Source organism: Topomyia yanbarensis, chromosome 3 (assembly GCF_030247195.1).
Source record: "Topomyia yanbarensis strain Yona2022 chromosome 3, ASM3024719v1, whole genome shotgun sequence".
In the NCBI taxonomy this organism is placed as follows: Eukaryota; Metazoa; Arthropoda; class Insecta; order Diptera; family Culicidae; genus Topomyia; species Topomyia yanbarensis.
This window is the reverse complement of record NC_080672.1, coordinates 371058298-371079274: the sequence shown is the minus strand read 5'-3', so window position 1 is coordinate 371079274 and position 20977 is coordinate 371058298. Positions and strand designations below refer to the sequence as shown.

Genomic DNA, 20977 nt, shown 5'->3' with positions numbered 1-20977 from the left:
AACGACAATATCAATTTTTGTAAATTATTATCCAATTTTGCATACCGGAATATTTCCATTTTAAATAAACAACTGACAGACAATTGATTTAATATGGTTATTCGATAGTAGTGCATCGAGGAGACCGAGAGAGCTTATGGGCCTTTTTATGTTTTGTGATTTTTCATACTCTGCACGGGCCCAAACTAACGATCAACCATTAGCCTGCGCACGATGATACGACATGGATTGACTGTTGGTCGACGTGGATTGACTGTTGATGATGGCCGTGTTTGCAAACATTGTTCCACAACTGAATGGTGAGTCGATTTATCGGTCGACTTCGTCATCGTGCGAAGGCTAATTAAAGAAATATTAAAGTAGAAGTCTATTAGTCTTAGTGTAGTTTTTAGTACTAATGTACAATTGTCTAAGTATTTGTGACAGCTGTGTCAGGGAATGGATGCAGAACTGGCGTATATGATAGAATAGTTAGTAATTCTTCCTAAGATTAGTTGCCCACTTTTTTCGATGTTCAATTAATGCATTCGATTCGATTCATTCAGGAAGGTCAAAGTTGATAAATTAAGGTAGATTATTTTACCAACACCGAAATCATCCATCTCGTCAGCATAGCATGATAAAATTACAACAGAATGCAATTGTCGATAATGGTAAATAAATATCATTTACTGGCAGTTTAGACGAGTTCAAGTAGTTCGATTTCTTGTTACATGTGCTTTTCTTCTACTTCATTAATCCGTTTTTGTTGTACTTCTATCAGTTTGCTTTCCTACTACTCGGGTATACCAAAAATAATATTGGTCAATTTATACGCTTCTACTTAATCCCTTTGGATCTTTTTTTTTCTTTATTCGGCATGTTATTTTTCCTATTATTACTATATCTTAAGTAAGAGTCATACAAACACTCACTAACTCAATCAATTGCATATTCTCTAGTCTAGTCTTATCTACACATACACAGCCAATACATGTAGAGATCCTGGAAAATTGCAGATGTGCCCCTACAATTTTTCCTGACAATATTAATGATTGTGGTACATATGCTATGTGACACAATTAATAAAGCGGGGACGGGCATAGCGTAGTTGGTAAATCCATTGCCTTGTACGCAGCTCACCTAGGTTCGATTCCCAACCCCGCACATAGGGTTAGAGATTTTTCCAAGAGATTTCTCTAACCCGAAAGAGGCGAATGACCCTAAGGTTAAAACCTCTATAATCAAAACAACAAAATTAATAAAGCGGCCAGGCCAACTTTGCAGCGTACAGACTAAAGATGATTCAAAAATGTACGGCAATTAAATTATTTATTAAATGAAGAGTTTATTCAACGAACCATTTTGCCAAAACGTTAGTTTAAGGCCAGGTTCCTCGGAAAACGTTTTTTTTAAATTTCATTTATTGTTCCAAAATTATCTCAAAATTAATTTTTTTTCGGGTAAAAGTACATATAATAAACTACTTAAAAACCTTTTTCTATTTTGCCTTTCTCATATAGAAAGGTTATGCAATCACTCTGAAAAACGTCAACCTAATCCCGGCCCGGAGGGCCGAGTGTCATGTCCCATTCGACTCAGTTCGTCGAGATCGGAAAAAGTCTGTATGTGTGTGTGTATGTATGTGTGTGTGTATGTGTGTGTGTATGTGTGTGTATGTATGTGCGTATGTGTCAAATAATGTCACTCATTTTTCTCAGAGATGGCTGGACCGTTTTAGCATTATTAAACTTATAAACACAGTCTCATGTTTGCGCGATAATGCATCGGTCACGTCCGGAAATCTCTACCTTCGGTCCATGCCTTCAATTGGACCAATAAAAAAGACGCTTAAATTCAGGGTTGCCGCTATTTCTCAAATAATATCTGGCAGATCAACTGAATTTTTTTTTTGCGTTTTAACGACATTCAATTAGCTAGAGATTACTGGGTTGGGCAAGTTACGAAAATTAGAGCCATAGTACTCAAGTGAGAGCAAGAATGTGAAGTATGCAGATCGAAAACTGGAAGTGGCAGGGTCTTAAGAACAGGCTTAATATCTTACGGGCTTAACTTTTTTCTTCTGTTGATGAGGGTGGGGCTTAGGCTACATAACTACGAATCACTCCAGTTCACCAGCATGTCCCTTGGCATAGAAAGACTTGTCCATCTACCGTCGGTTCCCATGTTAAAGATGAAAGTTAAAACTTGGCATTTTGCAATGCTAATAATTAACCAGTTTCTACGACACCAACTAACGAATGTATCCAGAAGCTCTTGGAGATGGATGCAGGCATCGATAGATCAGACTACAAGGTAAAATTTTAAATCATCGGCATAAACCAGTTTGCACTTCACACCAAACAACAAAGCAGCATCATTGAAGAATAATACAAACAGTGAGGGTCTCATGTTGCTACCTTGAGGAACTCTAGATTTGTTCGCAAATTGAGAGAAAACACAAGAGCCAAGGTCGTTGTAAATTGTTTCCATTTAACTTTAAAAATGCCCCTCTTAGTCTTTAAACAAATTAAAAATTAAATGCAATTTGTCCCACTGCATGTAAATCTGTTTCTCTAGTTTGAGTTTGTTTGAATGTTAAAAAAACAAATTCAAAATATTAATCAATTGCACAGCCCTAGTATTAGGAAATATTAAATGTAAAGCAAATAACATCGGCACCTGCGAGCTAACGTACCTTATCAAATAAATAGACTACCAGTCGAGTTACCAACCAAACAAAGTAATGCTTAGAAAAGAGAGGAGACTATCAAGGCGTGCGTCGGGCCTGCTGGGAAATTAGAGAACCTGTACTACATCCTTGGTCATGGTTTTAAATATCCACCCGAACAGTCATTGAAAAATAATTAAATAAACTTATAGTTTGACCGGTGGTATTTGTTTATCCTTATTAATAAACGATACAAGTGAAATGTCCTTATTCATAACTCTTGTCTCTATTCTTTTGTTCTCTGAAAAAGAACGGACGTCTTTGGTTTCTGTAACTTTTTCGCATTACACCTGACCGTGATCAATGTGGCTTTTATTAGGTATATTCAGCAATAGAACATTTCACTCAATTATGGCGAACACTATTCAGGTACGCCCATGGATGCACGTAAACCAGATGGGAATTTGAACCGGCAGCCATGTCACGCTCGACGCGATCAAACTTAGGAACAAACTGAACGTACTGAACCGTTTGAACCGGATGTTGGTGTCGCTCGGGTTCATGCCGAACTACCGCTCGGAAGCCGTCCTTATCGTTGGCAGTGTAGTCCACAATACGCTCAGTTCCATCGGATTCCCGCAGCCGGTACTGACCCTGGACACGGTCTCCCTGGCGACTCTCGTGCTGACTTTTGTGATCTCCGGTTCGCTCATCCTGTACGGTGTACGCGTATGAGTATTTTGGCTCCAAATGCTGATCCGGATCCAGTATGTTTCCTGGTTGATCTGGTAGTGGGGTAGAATTTGCCACGATGACGGCGGCGGCGACTATCAGCAGCTATATTAGACATTTGGTAATGATTAAAATGTTCAGTATTCAATAATTAAATTTTTTTAGAACGAATTTAAGTTCCATACCTTGAAAGCCATAATAACAAGTTTTTGACCAGGTGTGTTGAAATGTGTGAATTCTAAACGATACTGATGCTCTTCGGATTCAATGTGATACCTATATATACTGGGTATGACTTTCCAGATTTTTATTGGGCAGCTAACTGTAAAAACCATCAGCATCGAATTTCACTTCACACCCCTGACAAGGAACAACCTGCCCACGGCGGAACGAAGTGTCACTGAACATTAGAATAAGCATCTGATAGCGGTAATTTTCCACTACGTTGCGCTCACTTACAATAATCTGAGCGTGCTAATGAAGGTATGTTTGTTACTTGAACCTACTGTACGAGATCTTGTTACTCCACAAAAGAACGCCGGCTTCGCTAGTTGCATTATGAATACAATGTTTCAACTCCCGTATGATAATAGTAAGCAAAGTACAAGGATTTCGCCGCTCGCGTAAAATTCTTGTCGTTCCAAAGTAATATAGCTTCTCCAGTATCTACATTTCCCGGCAAAATCAAGGTACCAGCAGCATCTTCAAGCGGTTCGATTTCTGCCAAGTCCCATTATCTGATGCTGTCTAAATTCATACGAAACTCTAAATCCCATCCATCGCTCATTGAAATTTGATTGCGTCTTCAAACAATCGATTCCGTTCGCCCTCCAACCCCGGCCCCGCGAGCGGAATGGGGCGGCGTGGCGATGGTAGTGGTATCGAGCCAGTATCAGATTTATCCCCCCCCCCCTCTTCCTTCCTCGCCTCCTCGAGCCTCCAGGCAACGTATCGAATCCTTGTCGTTGCCTGTTGTGTAAGCACAAACAAATAGATTAAATCTTCGAAATAATGCTGCTGCTACTTATGAAATCGAAATCGATCGTGCTTCAAACAGGGGCCCCACCTGCTGCTTCAACTCGTCGGAGTGCAGCAATAAGTTTTATTTTATTTTGTTTTTGTCAGATCGGTTATCGGATGTGTGCGTGTGTGTGATTAAATCTAAATACGTTTCGATCCGATTTATTGATGCTTGATATCCAGTTCAATCAAATTATTGGGGAAAATTTTCTGCAAATCACACCCGGGAAATAGATGCCAGCTTTTCAAACATATGGTAATCCTCAAAGGTGAATGATTGTGTGTTTGATTCAGTGACAATAGATGTACTTTGTCAGTCGCTAAAATTTGATTTTTTTTTTCAAGCATCCTATTCGCTTTCAGAACGTGGATTTTTGAGTCTTTTGGATTGAAAATTGTTCACAGCCGCTTGGATACATCAATTTCTGTTATAAGGTGGCGTTTCCGGACCATGATTTAAACCCTCGTAAAAACAACGTCGACGAGGGTTAGGTTGCAAATGAACTCCGTAAATCAGGAATCAGAATATATTGGCTTAAATGGCACGTTCCCCGTATTTAGTCGGGGATTCGTGCCTTGCCGTGTGTTTTCATCATTTCCTGAGCGGAAGAAAAGGACAAGGAGGTGTGGGGAAGTAGAATTGGAAGGGTGGGAAAAATAAAAATAAACAACAGGTAAGTTGAATTCACAAGTAGTTCAACTTGCCTGCGAATAAGCCTAAAGCTCTTTACCGCATTGGATAAGAAACTTTCGTATGTCTCTGAGTTTCAGTCGTCCAAACATGGTTTCGTCTATATAAGGACGGCCGAAAACTCGAAATCTCAATTGCGCTACCGCTGGACAGTTGCATATCAGATGATATGAGGTTCCGTAGTCGGATTCACAAAGATCACATGAAAAATACTCAGCACGCTGAATAGTTGCCATGTGATAATTCAGTTTGCAGTGGCCGGTTAAAGCCCTGGTCAGCATGCCGCAGTGGAGCTTCGAAAAATGTAGGAGATTTTTCGAAATCACTGGGCACGGTTGTTCTAGAAACGCCTTTGTTTGGCGACACGTTTGTAGATTTCTGCGGTGCTCGGACGAAGCCCAGGACCGTATTTTTTCCCTTATCCAACTTGTCGGCAAATTGGCAGCGCGGGCTCAGGACCAACGAAGTCAATCGCTGAACCTGCCCTGGCCAATTCGTCAGCCCATTCATTTCCAGTAATAACGCAATGTCCGGGCACCCAGACAAGGTAGATAGTGTTGACAATGCTTAGTTCTTCGATTTTTGGTTCGGCACGCGATCACTAGCTTGGACCGTGATCTTTCTGAGCCAAGGGCCTGGATGATTGCAGCCTGACTATCGGAGCAGAAGTTTATAACTCTGCCGGACAAAATCAGTTGAAGGGCCGATTGTACCCCGCACATAATCACAAAGATTTCTGCTTGGAATACAGTACAGTATCTACCTAGTGAGTGAGATTGTTCCAATTTCATTTCACGACAGTAGACACCAGCACGTCCCTCCATCAGAGAACCGTCAGTGTAACAGACCACTTGTGTTTGTTGTTGTCTTTCCATATAGCCAGACAACCACTCCTCTCGAGAGGGAATCTTCACATGGAATGTCCTGTAAGGAAAACTACAAGTGAGTGTAATATCGCTTGGAGCAAGAATATCTTCACCCCATGTAACTATTTGTGACCACAATTGTGTATGACTGGTAGCAAGATCAACATGATTACTGTTCCAAAGCCCAGTAACCTACCTGCAGCCTGTATGCACATGATAGTGCTTCTTGTTTGAGATGTATGTGTAATGGTTTGATATTTAGAAGAGCCTCAAGAGCAGCAGTCGGAGTCGTGGTGAAAGCACAAGTCAACGCCATGAGCGCCATTCTTTGCAAATGGTTTAGCTTTGACTGGACTGTCATCACCTCTCCCCTTCGACAACACACAAGGCATCCGTATGACAGTATTGGACGTACAATTGTCGTGTAAATCCAATAGATGTATTTAGGTTTGAGACCCCAGGTCTTTCCAAAAGTTCGTCTGCACTGCCCGAAGGCCATGCACGCTTTCTTGACTCTGAACTCAATGTGAGCAGACCAATTCAGTTTGGAATCCAATATAACTCCAACGTATTTGACTTGATCTGCACACAGTAGCTCAGAATCAAAGAACTGCAAGGGACGAACCCCGGTTGTTATTCGCTTTATCGTGAAAAGAACCACTGAAGTTTTGCTTGGGTTAACTGATAATTTATACTTGTCGACACCACTGTTCGACAGCTCTTAATGCCTGTTGCATGAAGTCAAAGATGGTTCCGATGCAAAATCCAGTAATTAATATTTGGTAATCGTCAGCAAACCCGTAGGTTGGAAATTCAAGCTCATTGAATTTCTTCAACAAGCCGTCGGCTACCAAGTTCCATAACAAAGGTGACAGAACGCCGCCCCGAGGACAACCACAAATACTCAACTTCCATATTTCAGCCTGTCGCAGTGACGAGCAAAGTATGCGGTTACTAAGCATTGCGTTTATCCAACCCGAGATACATGCAGGTATCCCATGACCGTGCGGCGCTTCCAGAATAGACTGGAAGAACACATTGTCAAAAGCACCCTCAATATCTAGGAATATACCCAAGCTAGATTGCTTGAGCGAGAAGGCTTTTTCAATGTTGTAAACACAATTGGATACATCAATTTCTGTTATAAGGTGGCGTTTCCGGACCATGATTTAAACCCTCGGAAACAACGTTGGCGGGGGTTAGGTTGAAAATAAACTCCGTAAAAGTGTTGGGACCAATTTGGTGCATCGCATCGATTTCTACCTCGGCCGTTTGAACTGCCTCGTTCGCTACCAACTACCATGTACTTTGTCTTGTCAGAGTTAGCCCGACTCTCGCAGCCTCCCCTTTAAAAGGTACACATGCCTCTTCCACTACTCTTCGATCAACGCAATGATGTCAATCAGGGTCTAACTGGTTTCATGAGGAAGTATATTCATTGCCGTTCGATTTGTTTAACACAAGCCTTTCTTTTTCCTCTCTCCAAAATTCACATTAAATAATGAAGTGTGTATAAAATTACAAGCTCCAATGTTCAAGGTTTTTTTTTGTATTTCGTTTATTTCACACGGCTCATTGTGGTAACTTAACGGAGCCGTGGGTCTATTAAATTATTACAATATGTAAAAATAAAAATGAATAAAAAAATATTATGAAGTATCCTTCGGGTCTCGTCCACGCAACTTTCTATTGCGCGGGGAGATCTTCTTTCGTGGTAAGGTACTATTTGTCTGCTCGCCTAGTGCATCTTGTGGGTCGATTATTTTTTTTTGTTTCCGTCGATGTCATCATCGTCTATGGTGCCTACATGTTCACGATCAGATGTTCCTCCTTTCTTATTGCGCTTACGGGTTACGAGAGTAAAGCTGCTGTCATTGGTATTGGCTTCCTCGTCGATGGTGCTAACAGTTGATTCTGAAGCATTAGATGCTGCTTTTATAGTTGTTACTATGACCTGAACAGCTGCCACAAAATTGGTAACCGTTTGTGGTTCTGGTGATGGTATTGAAGTCTGTGTTTCAGATTGGTTTTCCGAAGATGTGTGGCGAATTGGCTGTGATGAATTCTCCTCTTCCGCACAAGGTGTTCCATGATGTGCCGTCTGGTTGCAGTATTTGCACGTAGGTGTCTGCCCTTCATGGGTGCATAGCGTGGTCTGTTTAATGTTAGTTCCATTATAATTGAATTGAATAGTCAAGTGGGAGGGAATAGGTCTTTCCACTCGCATCCTCACCACAAGAACACCGTTAGGAGTACCCGGGAAAAAGTTTCTCCAAGTATCAGGTGTAACGGATTCCACTTCTCCGAATTGCGACATGTATTTTGTAATTGATTCACGGGGAGTACGCGGTGATAAATCATGTAGTCTCACATCTATAAAATTATTTTCTATGTACACTGGGATCTTCATTTCAACATTGTCACTTTTAATCACGTGTTTCAGGTTGTTCTGTAAAGCGAACTTCTTTGCTTGGTCTAATGTGGTGAATGATATCAATACTGCACTGCGCAGATGATGATATTGAAGATAGGTGACGTCCTTTAGGCTAAGCTTCATGTTCACCTTCAGAAAATGTTGCAGCTCATGGAGACTCGGTCGTGTAGAACAAAATCTCAAGTCAACAACCGCTGTGTTGGGTCGAAGCAGCGCTTTTTCATCAAATTCACTCATTATGGCAGCAGTACATACAATGGTTCTTTTGTTCTAGACGCACTAACTGTCGTTCACTTTGCTCGTTTGTTACTCTTGTTTAGAGGGACTTTGGCAGATGTAAAAGTAGATCGAACGGTTTCCTTTGTTCTTAAGACAATGCACACAAGATAACAGTACTGTGTTGTGGTTCGTTTTGCGTTAGCTCAGGCAGCGGCAGAATTTCGTGATCGGTGTCTTTGGTGGTTGTAAATCGACTATGGCATGTTTAAGGTTGTTATACATTATTTGAAACAGTTCAGAAAGATCCCTCGTAGTACCTGCTTACTACTTACAAATTGTTGTACTTTCCAGAAATGAATATCTTCTTTTGCACCTTTTTGCTAAAAAAAGGCTTTTCGAACGGTCAGGTATATTTTCCAACAAATTGAGTTTGATTCTTTCTGGCCCTGGGACTTTAATGTTAAGTTTGATTTTTGTGTTTCGATTTCATCTCGTCAGAAACTAGCGCCAATTTGATGACTATGTATCTAAACTAGTACCCAAAACAGCACTAGTCAGGCATATAAAATCCAAAACAGTTCACATGACACATGTGAACGCCTAAAGAAACAAGCTTGATCCGAGTGATGTTCCGGGAAGCTAATACAGCAGTTTTGATTTGCTTACGAGAAAGTGAAAACGAACTCTTGTCTTTTGGCTAGGGAACCAAGCGCCTGGTATTATGCAATATTAAATTCCAAAAGGGCAAAATTGGATTAAACCAATTTGTGCATTAAGGGCGCAAGACCTTTCTTAAATTAAGTTTGAATTTTGTGTTTCGAACTCATCTCGTCAGTAACTAGCACCAACTGAGGATCTAGTTAATCGTACTAGTTTAGATACAACGTCTAACTAGATTCCTAGTTGATGCTAGTTATGTTGTTATTATTGTTATTTTTTGATTTTAGAGATTTTAACCTTAGGATCATTCATTTCAGGTTTTTTTGGTGCTCGTTACTGACGAGATGAATTCGAAACACAACAATCAAACTTAATTTAAGTCACGACTTGTGCCATTAACCCACAAAATGGTACAATCCAATTTTACCTTACTTTGGGATTTAATTTTGCACAACTTTATTGTTGCATTACAAGAGAGCAAAGAAAGGGCTTCGTTCGCGATCTCGTGAGAAAACGCGGCGAAATAGGGCTTCTGTGCCAGCCCATAGTCGATTTTTAATAGAATTGATGTAGCGTTTCTAAATGCAACTAGAGCTGGCTGCCCGTTTTTACCCGTTCAAAAGTTATTACTTTTGAAAACTTGTGCTACTTTGGCCAAAAATTACGGTGATTTCCTTTGGAAAGAAATGTATCTTGATAAGACGAACAACTTTCTGACACATGCTGAAGCTCAACAGTCAATAACTTCAAGTTACTATAAATAGAGATTGTTGGCCTTCAGTAAAGATATCCACAAAAACGTTTTTAATCCACCTAACAGTGTGATGAGACATTTCTTATAACTCTTATCACTCTCTTCGGATATTATATCGTTTGAGAACATTTAGAACTTGATGCTTCGCGATGTTTTTGATAACACATACTACATGGGAAAGTTGCAGGACTCAGAGAATCGCTCAAATCAGTATAGGACAACATCAGTGCTAGAAATCTCAAACCAAATCAATGGGAAAGCGAAAAAATGACCCGTAAAATAGACATAAAAACGAATTATTGCTAATGCTCTGTTAATAAAATATCTAAATTCCTCAATCAATGCATTGTGGTGGGAAAACTGAATTTGCCTAAAGGGGTTATATATTGTACTGAGCTAAAAAAAAATTTTTTTAATCGATTTGAAGTTTATACATTACTCAAATTTCCAACGCGACTGAGAACTAAGAAATCAACGCTTTTTCTTGAAAAGGGCGATACTAGCAGTGACACCATTCAAAGAAAATCAACAGTGAATATTTCCACACTTGGTTTTATTTCCTATTTAAGAACTATTGTGTTTTTTACATCCTAGATTGCATGATTCAGTAAACGAAACCCAAAACTTCATAAAGTATTTGAAATTATTAAATTAAAATTTGTTTTTGCTATTGAAATTGACAAAATGATAGTATCGCCCCTTTGGCGATTGTTTACTTATTCGGTCCCACCTATCAGCATTGAAGTATCGCCCTTACGTTTTTTTACAATAACTACCGTTTTACACCACCGATTTCGTCCGTGTTTTTTCAATAGAGATCATTGTTACTATTTACAGCTGGTATCAGCTTGATAATCCTAAAAAATACGAAAATAACAGTTTCGCCTCTAAACTGCTAGCAAAAAAAGTATCGCTCTGTTTGTTTGCATGGAGCGTGGAGGGCGAAACTTTAAATAAACAAACAAAAATACAGTTTCGTCCGTTGTATTTTTTGCTGTAGTTTAAGAAAGCAATATCGTAGAATCAAATGATATCACGCTATCTCTGAAGTGCATGCGTGCATAGTTTCAAATTTTACTTCGACATCGACTTTTTCTAAAGGTGACTTCCCAGTAGTATCCTTGATTTGAATTATTATCGCTAATCCTAATGCCAAAGAACAAATAAAAACCTCACGAAAAGGAACCGTTTGGGAAAATTATCATCATTACTGGAATTTTCATTTTCACGAAACTTTGCGATAACATTACGTCACTTGCGTTAATGCACTGGGTGCACAGTGCTCTGAAAATCTAGCGAAATCGTCTTAGGGCACCAGCGGGTCTAGTTCAGAGCTATCTGCGCGGCGAGTTAAATCTGTAAAGAATACTAAAAATTAATTTCTATTCCATAATTTTCAGTTCAGCATTTCGAGAGATCGTGCTCACCGCAAGCCATGAAAAATAGACTACGTTGTGAAGCGATGGTTACTATTTAATAAAAAATCACGGTAAAATAAAAAATAACACTATGAAAAAATTCCAAAAAGCTTATAATTTTCACAAACTTATTAAGAAAAAATGTTTAATAAGCTTTCGTAATATTGTGTAGGAAAAAAGCTGAAAAATTAAGTATATTCTCTATCTGCAACATATAAACCCTTAAGTATACCAATTAATTGGTATACGAATTGGAATAGGTTCGCCAAATTTTGGAACAAATCTATAAAATAACCCCTTGAAAACTACCTAAAAATTGTTGTAGTTTGCAATAAAAAATCCCCAAAAATCAAATGTACCTATTAATGTGATACACAGTGAATAATACATACAATAAAGACCCATTTTTATCAGTCTCATGGTGTGTTTTAGGCTGACAAAATGGGGACATTGACTAAATCGGGCTTTTCTTTCTTTATAATGAACTGAAACTGTTAAAATATTTTTCCCGTCCCTTGATGTAGTCTGATAACTATTTCTGATTATGATGAACTTTTCATTTTTGCATATTTCGCATATCTTCATGATAAGGAAAACATGCTCAAGAAAGGATTTACTCGAATTCAGTCTTGTTCGTCTGCTAGAGCCCATCAAACCTATGTTCATATTTGGCTGATAAAATCGGGGTTTCAATGCATTATAATAGATATTCAGCATTCGAAGAAGTTTCTTGTAAACGAGTGTAGAACGAATTTGTTTTTACTTACTTGAAGTCAGCGGCGTAGCCAGAAATTCGGTTTGGTGGGGGTTTGGTGAAAATCGATCATACTGTCCAAACGGCATAATTCCGAAACCGTAATTTTTGAAGTTTCAAAATTATGCAGAATTTATTTTTCAGAAAATAGTAACAGAGTTCGTGTCTTTAACGAATTTGTTGAGACTTTATTGTAGTCATGAATATTAACCTGAGAAAATTCACCATAAATACTTCTACTACCATCAAAATTATTTTATCAGATGATGCGCTGTTTAACGTTTTTCAAACTCATCGAAGATACTAAACCTCCGAAATTGGCGGTTTCAAAATGATGCTATCTTGACCTTAAATTACTGTTTTTAAACATTTGACCTATACATATAATTGGTCATACAACAAAAATCAAAAGCTCATCAAAATCGATCAGAACCTGCTAGAATCGAATGGAAATCGTCATTTTTCATAAATTTCTCTCTACATTCGGAAAGTGTTATCCTCGATATTAATCATATTACGTTTTCGTCTCAACTCGACGCATTCCCAAAATAAAAACCTGTTTTAATCCACCTAGTGGTGCAATTGTGCTTGTCTAATTTGTCCAGACTACGATGCCATGGCTGGTTATGTTCAATACAATGGTGGAAATGAATATTACATGTTCAGTACGATTTGCACATACATACAATGGATCGACAGCCACGATCTTGAGATACTATGTGATACTGAAACATCGCTTGAAACCAGCGGCGGATCATGGAGAAAGATCCGGAGGTACAGGTCCTGCCGAAAATTTTCAACTTGTTAAGAAATTTTAAACTAGTTACAATTTTAAAGTAGCAACCCCTCACTGCATACTTCTTCCGGGCCAGTATTATTGACGATTTTTAGAGTGATTGCATAACCTTTCTATATGAGAAAGGCAAAAATGTACCAAAGTCCAAAAAAGTCAATTTTTGTCAAACATTATTTTTTCGAGTTTACATCAAATCTCAATGTTTCATGCATTTTAAAGTCATTTGGCATCAAAAATACAAATTTGATTTTGAAAATTTTTCATTTCAGTTTATATGGCAATTTTCTGTGTGATTGCACTCTTCAACTCATAACTCCAGAATCGGAAGTCCAATCAATAAAAAATTCAATTGCAGCCGATGGGAAGATTGTACCTTTAATTTGAGACTAACTTTGTGCAAATCGGTCCTGCCATCTCTGATTAACAGAGGTCACATTTTTTCCACATACACACATACACACACATACATACACACAGACATTTTCCGATCTCGACGAACTGAGTCGATTGGCATATGACACACGGCCCTCCCGGTCGGGATTAGATTGACGAATTTTAGAGTGAATGCGAAAGCCAAAAACATTTTCAGCAAATGTTGAAAGTTATGCATTTTTTTGGTGAGCAGTTCTATGTTTCATAGGCATTAAATCAATTTTAACTTCGCTTTCTATTAAATAAAGACCCTACATCTCTACAAAAGCGAGCTCAATTTGAAAAGAAATCTAAGGATTATGATTGAGTACAGAACTCTGAAATTTTCTATTGGAATGTTTTCAGGCAGGAATTTGATATTGATGCTATTAGTCAACTGTGAAATCAAGACCAATAGATCAGTTACATACCCATTCCGACAATTTATCAAAAGTCCTCATGATGTTTACAACAACAGGTTATCAATGTACGGATCAGATAATTAGTATTGTAATATTGAATTAAATCAGTCAGCATCAATAAATTTTCAACTTCAATCCAATTTCTTTTGTGTTGTGGGGGGGGGGGGGTTGTATGGTGTTAAACCCCAAAACCTTCTCTTGGCTACGCCGTTGCTTGGAGTTATTTACTTCGCTTTCATTTTCCGATATGTTTCAGATCGATCCGATGGTTATAAGTTAGAAAAATTGCAGTCAGAAGGTTCGTACAAATGAACATTTTTGCACTGATAAGTTATCAAGTTCCTTCCAGACAACTTGGAAGTGTTCGGTGATTATTTCTAGCGGTTGTAGATAGAAAAATGAAATACAAAATTCGTTTTATCGAAATATTGTTTGGCTTATTTAAATGGATTATTACTATATTGAACAATAAATAGGCGACAAAGAGTAACCCACAAACAACAAGCCATAACTTTTAAAGTATTCAAAGTAGATATTTGAAGTCTTCAGTAAAGTTATTCGCAAAAGTAAGAGCTACAAAGTTTCTGAAGACATCATTTCGATATAATCACTTCCAAGAAAATTTGTGAAAATATCTCACTCATAGGGTGATTAATCAGCAAAAGCACAAAACCAAAAGAAAGGGCATATCGCCTCCATTATATTCGCCGAAGATACTATTGACCTAAAATAAGCCGTTTTGGCGTTAATAATAGATTACATGTTTTTGGTCATATTTCTGGCAATGGGAAATGATAAAAATCTTTCGTCCGCATTTAATGTTAAATATCTCTTTTGATAATAGTCCGATTTCAACAATCTATAGCTTGTTCGAAAGGTATTCGTTAAAGCTATCTAAAAACATATAAATTGTTAATCAATATTGTCAATTTCGGCAGATAATTCAAAAAAACTGCAAAAAACGCCATTTTTACGCATTCAAACATTCATATCTTGGAAACTAAACATCAGAATCAAAAACAAATTAATAGCGTTCATACTGTTTTTTAGTTCTTTCATTTAAAATTGGTTTGGATAAGATCGGTTCAGCCATTGCTGAGAAACACGAATGAGAATTTGTCCGTTACATACACACACACACAGACACACACACACACACAGACATTGTCCCAAATCGTCGAGCTGAGTCGAATGGTATATAAGACTCGGCCCTCCGGGCCTCGGAAAAAATCTTGAAAGTTTGAGCGAATTCTATACATTTCTTTTATAAGAAATGTAAAAAATAAGTTCTTTAACATTTCTGAAGTCTACATCTGGTTTTTTATACTTTGAAAAAACAAAGTAGCAAATATCTCACTTCAAGGGTTATTAATTACCATAAATGTATTATCTAAATGAAGGTCATCATAAATATCCCAGAAGACATCATTCCTATCGTAAGGTACCGCCAAAACCCACAAAAATTAACTATTTTTATTTATGTTTCGGCAATCCTAGTCACCGCACAGTGGCCGGAGACCGGACAAAACCTATGTTTCAAATATTGATATTTTTTTATTTTTCCTAGGTTACTTATGTATTGAATGACATATTCTCACAATTTTGTGACAGCCGAATGAGATTTAGATTTTTAATAGCAATTTAAACATCGCTGTGTCAGACAATTCTAATGAAATTCATTTTCAAAATCACAGTATCTATCTGAACTTCAAAAACATGTAACTCTTTCAATAATCCGGTTTGAGCACAACTAGTTTCATTTTAAAGGGAATTTAAAGAACTCATTTCAACACGTTTACCAAATTTGATTCGAACTATGTAATATTATTACAAATATATATATTAAGTGGGTTGATAGCAAATTCTTTTTTTCACAAATGTATTCTATACAATCAGGTGAAACAGTTCGGAACGGTCACTTATTCTACATTCTACGGGAAATCATCTCCACTTTTCGAATTTCAAGGTCTCTTTCTGCCCCATTTTGCCCGGAGGGGCTTTAAATCGACATTTTTAAATACTTGCTGACATGGAAGAGCATGGAGATTAGTGCAAAATAACAACTGAATAAAACGTAAACAAACGCTTTTTGTAGAGAGTTATATCCCATTATTATTTTGTTATATCTAGTTTTAGTTATATCTAATCAGTAAAAAAGATTTATCATAAAAATGGTATTATGCTAATAAGAAAGGTTCGATGACACTGTATGGGAAAATTTATCTCATCTTTTATAACTTTTAACACTAAAAATGAGCTCAGCACCCCAAAATTACCTTAATATGTAATTTTCAGCCAGATTGGGCAACATTTTTGGTTTTGTCCGACTTTTGTTCGAAGACCCGCCACTGTGCACCGCAACGTCATTTTTGGAAAAACGTGATTTCGAGACAATCACTAAACGCAATGCGTAAAAATTTGGGATAATATACTTAAGAACATAAACTAAAAGATAAAAGAATAAAACAAATCCTTGTTCCGAGTTCGATTTTTTGACCGACCTCAACATACATAACCCCTTAAAAGCCAACAAAAACGAGGCTACATTTGAAAAACAATCGATTATATTCGCGACGAGATTAGAAAATAATTTTGAGTGGCTCGAAATAAACCTTAACTGAACTGAAAATCTTCCTTTGCATGGCGGACATACTAGCAAATTCACACGCGCGTCTCTTTTTTACACTGTTCTAACTACTAGAAAGAGAAGCAAGCAGATTTATTACGAATAATAATAAGAATGGTAGATTTATTTACTGGCAGACCTTCTTTGCGAAGTCGAATATTCAGCGGTTCGAATATCCCATACTTTGGATTACGATTACGTCGATTACGCTTATGTCTGGCCCTTCTCCAAGGAGTTATCATCAATGTTTCTCTCATTAATCCGTCAACAAACTGACGCCGATAACCGCACTTTTTGCTTTTCTTTCTTGGAATATAGTTGAAAATTTTCGGGCGTTCCAACGTTCATAATGCGATTGTATGCGGCAGAGTTGTACCACCACGGCTTAAGGCATTATCTGCGGGTGTTTGCACCGGATACTTGTTCAATCTGAGCATGAATCGCCGCGTCTACAATCAAGCCAGTCAAGAGTTTGTACTCTTCCTCTGGCGAAAATTCTAGTTTTGAATTGATGGAATGACGTATCCGGGAAAATGTACTCACGGTCACGTTTTCGTCCCGAAAGTGGTCTGCCGTAAACTTTTTTCCACGATGACATAAAACCGTGCAACACGCTCGCGGAGTGTTTGCTGTTTCGACGCCATCTTCGATTGCACTGATAGCACCCGAGCGAAAAGAAACATGCCACCCATTTTTAGGGAGTCCAGAGAACAATTTCTTCGCATTTAAAAAAAAATTAAATTCCCCTTTAATTAAATACAAAAATCGATAGAAATTGATATCAGCTGCAATTCCTACAAGCACAAAATATTATTATCTGTGATTTTCTCTGTAATTTTTAGAATGAATGCAATGACGAATTTCGGGTCAACTCGAAGAAATGTTGGCAGCACCCTCTCAGATTTTAATGCAACTTTCTGTACATGAAGACTATCACAAAAAGCCACTTTGCATACATTGTTTTTCCAAAAATGATCTGGACTGTCTTTTGAAAAGGGTGAAACTTTTTTACCATTTTTTTTCAAATGGCTGTACTGTAGTCTAAAAATGACAAATCCTACAAAAAAGTGTTTTTCACTAAACTAATCAAATTTTTAAATAAAAATATTGAAAAAAAAATCACTTTTGATTAGATTTGAGTAGAATTTACTCAAAATTTGGAAAAGTTCGCTTTTAATTAGATTTGAGTGGAAATACCTTAAATTTGGAAAAGTCCACTTTTAATTAGATTTGAGTAGAATTTACTCAAAATTTGGAAAAGTCCACTTTTAATTAGATTTGAGTGGAAATACCTTAAATTTGGAAAAGTCCACTTTTAATTATATTTGAGTTGAAATTACCCAAAATTTGCAAAAGTCCACTTTTAATTAGATTTGAGTAGAAATTACCCAAGATTTGAAAAAGTCCACTTTTAATTAGATTTGAGTAGAAATTATCCAAAATTTGGAACAGTCCACTTTTAATTAGATTTGAGCAGAAATTACCCAAAATTTGAAAAAGTCCACTTTTAATTAGATTTGAGTAGAAATTACTCAAAATTTGGAAAAGTCCACTTTTAATTGGATTTGAGTAGAAATTACCTAAAATTTGGAAAAGTCCATTTTCGATTGGATTTTAGTAGAAATTACCCAAAATTTGTGAAAGTCCACTTTTAATTAGATTTGAGTGGAAATTACTCAAAATTTGGAAATGTTCACTTTTAACCTTTACAGTACCAAGTTAAAAATTTTCTGAAAATTTTGCTCTCATTTCGTCAATTTCGGCTTTAAAAGATCTGGAATTTAGTTTCTATGTACCGAGTAGCGTTCAGATTCGTAGACCGGTTCCGGAATTAATCCGAATTCCCTTGGGGTATATCCGGCATCCCAGTGGGGTGACGGACGAGATTTGAAGAAACATCCCATAAATTTAAGTAATTGTGTTTTGAAATGTGCAACATATGACTATTTCCCATTGATCCTTCACAATAGACATGAATTGGACCAAACTTGGCCACCGGAGAACTATTCCGGGAGAACCTAAGAAAATGTATATATTTTTCTATCATTCCAGCGATTTGGGTTCATAGAAATTGATTTTTGACGCCCTTTTCAAAACCAAGATGGCGGTTTCCGGTTATGACAGTGCAGTGCAAACCACCACCAAAAATGGCGTCATTGGAAAGCGCCAGCGATCAGCAAAAGCCGGAAAATGGTTTTTGACGCCAATTCGAAAACCAAAATGGCGGGTTCCTGTTCCAAAGAAACAGTGAAAACCGTCATCAATATGGGTATCATTTGAAAGGGGGTGGTCAGCAGGAGACGGAAATCGATGATTGACACCATTTTGAAAACCAAGATGGTGGCTTCCGGTTTTCAAAAAACAGTGAAAAGCATCATCAATATAGGTGTCATTCGAAAGGAAATGGTCAATGGAAGACAGAAATTGATTTTTGACGCTATTTCCAAAACCAAGATGGCGGATTCCAGTTATCACAATGCATTGCAAACCACCATCAATAATGGTGTCATTGTAAAGCGCTGGTGGTCAGCAAAAGCCGGAAATTGGTTTTTGACGCCAACTCGAAAACCAAAATGGCGGGTTCCTGTTCCAAAGAAACAGTGAAAACCGTCATCAATATGGGTATCATTAGAAAAGAGATGGTCACTTGAAAGCCAAGATGGCGGCTTCCGGTTACCACAAAACAGTGAAGACAACCATCAATATGGGTGTTATTTGAAAGAGGAAATTTATAATTAATTCTAGTTTTGATTGAATGTCATATAAAATTTTGATTGTTTTCGATGGTTCTGATTCACTATAGATTGTAATTACGATAGAAGCGTGATCGCTACCGTGAGCACTTTGGGTGACCGCCCATGTGCTATCTACAGGAAGCACTGGAAATTCCTACTTGTTTTTAAGATGTCAGAGATCAGGAGCAACTTGCTCCGCTTTTGTAAAAGGACTTCCATGAGTTGATACATTTGGTGATTATTCATACGGAATCTCCTCACAGTAGGAACACTTTCCAGTATCCCAGCTGCAAGAACCATCTTCATGATTTTATCCAATTTGATCATGATCATGATAACAAAAATTTGTAAATAGAACGAAAATGATTAAACAATGCACGAAATCATTTGTTGTCTTCTGCAACGTAACATTTTTTGCACTATATTTTTTTAATCCGCTCTTTTAGGATCGATGGTTGACATGATCGATTTTTTTTATTTGAAAGAGCGATCTCTGGCAAAATCCACTTGATGTCAAAGTACATTGCAGTATTGGGTACTAGAATCATTGTGATATTTAGTTTCAATCACGAAAAATAATTTCGTCTTCAACGATAAATTTTGTGCAACGTGCAATGAATATTAAAAATTACGAAAATGTTCGTTCTTCAAGGTGCCATGTTTTTAGTTCGTGAAATAAACGCAATCAACTATTTACAATGCACGAAAATGCTCGGATCGGGAAAAATCGTTCATATATGGAAAAATTCTCGTAATTATTAGCAAAACTTTCGTATATTTCATCAAACTATTCGTTTGATGAAAGGTTTGTTTCAAAAAAAAATGTACGTTTAATGAAACGGAATCGTAATAAACCTATGAATGTCGCTCCGAGGTTTTTACGAAAAACTCACAATAAAAAAGTTTCTGTAGAACTACGAATGATTCATCATATGTACGAAAACTTCTTAGATTTTACGAAAGTTTTCTGTACGAAACCTATTCGTAGCAGATGTAAATTCTAAAACCTGTCGTGTTGCTGGCCTAATTCTTTGCAACGAAAGTGGCTAATGACCAGCAGCACAAAGTGGCAAACTGATAGACGGTTCCAATCTAAGAGTATAAAATTTGACAAAACAGCTCCATTGAAAGTCACACGAAGCGAGAGAGATGGAGAATTCAACTGAATGCGACTGTTTGTGATCCAAAATTTCCACTGGCTGAAGCATAGGGTCTTTGAACGTCTTAATCGCATGCTTTAGCAGATCTTCCCATGCGAACCCAATATGGGTGATTACTCCATCGATTTCTACTACCTTTACAGGTACGTGCACACGATACTTCATTGGTATTGGGTTTGGCATCCGGTTGATCATTTGGGTTCGATTCGATTTCATTTTTCTAATCTTTAGGAAATGCCCTTTAGAGTGTCGAACTGTATTAATTGGCAACGGTTTTCGTAGCTCAATAGCTGAAATCTGTTTTGCCAAGGAAGATGCCGGAGTACAAAGCGTATGAACCGACGTTGGACGGGCTCGATTCTGTCAACGCCATTCTGTTAGTACGGATTCCAAATAGCAGAACAATATTCTAGTGTTGAGCGAACCAGTGTGCAATAGAGTGATTTTAAACAGTACACGTCTCTAAAGTTTTTTGCTGTTCGGAAGATGAACCCAAGCTATCTTGATGCCTTATCCACGAAGTATGAAGTATGTAGTCAGAACGTTAGTGCCGAATCCATGATGACTCCGAAATCCTTGACATGAGAGTGTCTTGGAATGCTCGAGTCGAAAATGGTAGTTAAACTGAA

The 20977-nt window shown here is 37.6% G+C and overlaps 2 protein-coding genes across 2 annotated transcripts in view; both read right to left on the bottom strand.

The window, feature by feature from the left end:
• LOC131693616 (membralin) overlaps positions 1-20977 on the bottom strand; it is a 288379-nt gene that overhangs the window by 95499 nt on the left and 171903 nt on the right. The gene's annotated exons all lie outside the window — the stretch shown is intronic.
• LOC131693617 (larval cuticle protein A2B-like) lies at positions 2863-3669 on the bottom strand. Its single transcript, XM_058981563.1, has 2 exons — positions 3568-3669; positions 2863-3487 (listed from the first exon to the last, which is right to left on the bottom strand). The coding sequence occupies exons 1-2, from the start codon at positions 3577-3579 to the stop codon at positions 3056-3058; spliced, it is 444 nt and encodes a 147-aa protein (XP_058837546.1). The 5' UTR covers positions 3580-3669; the 3' UTR covers positions 2863-3055.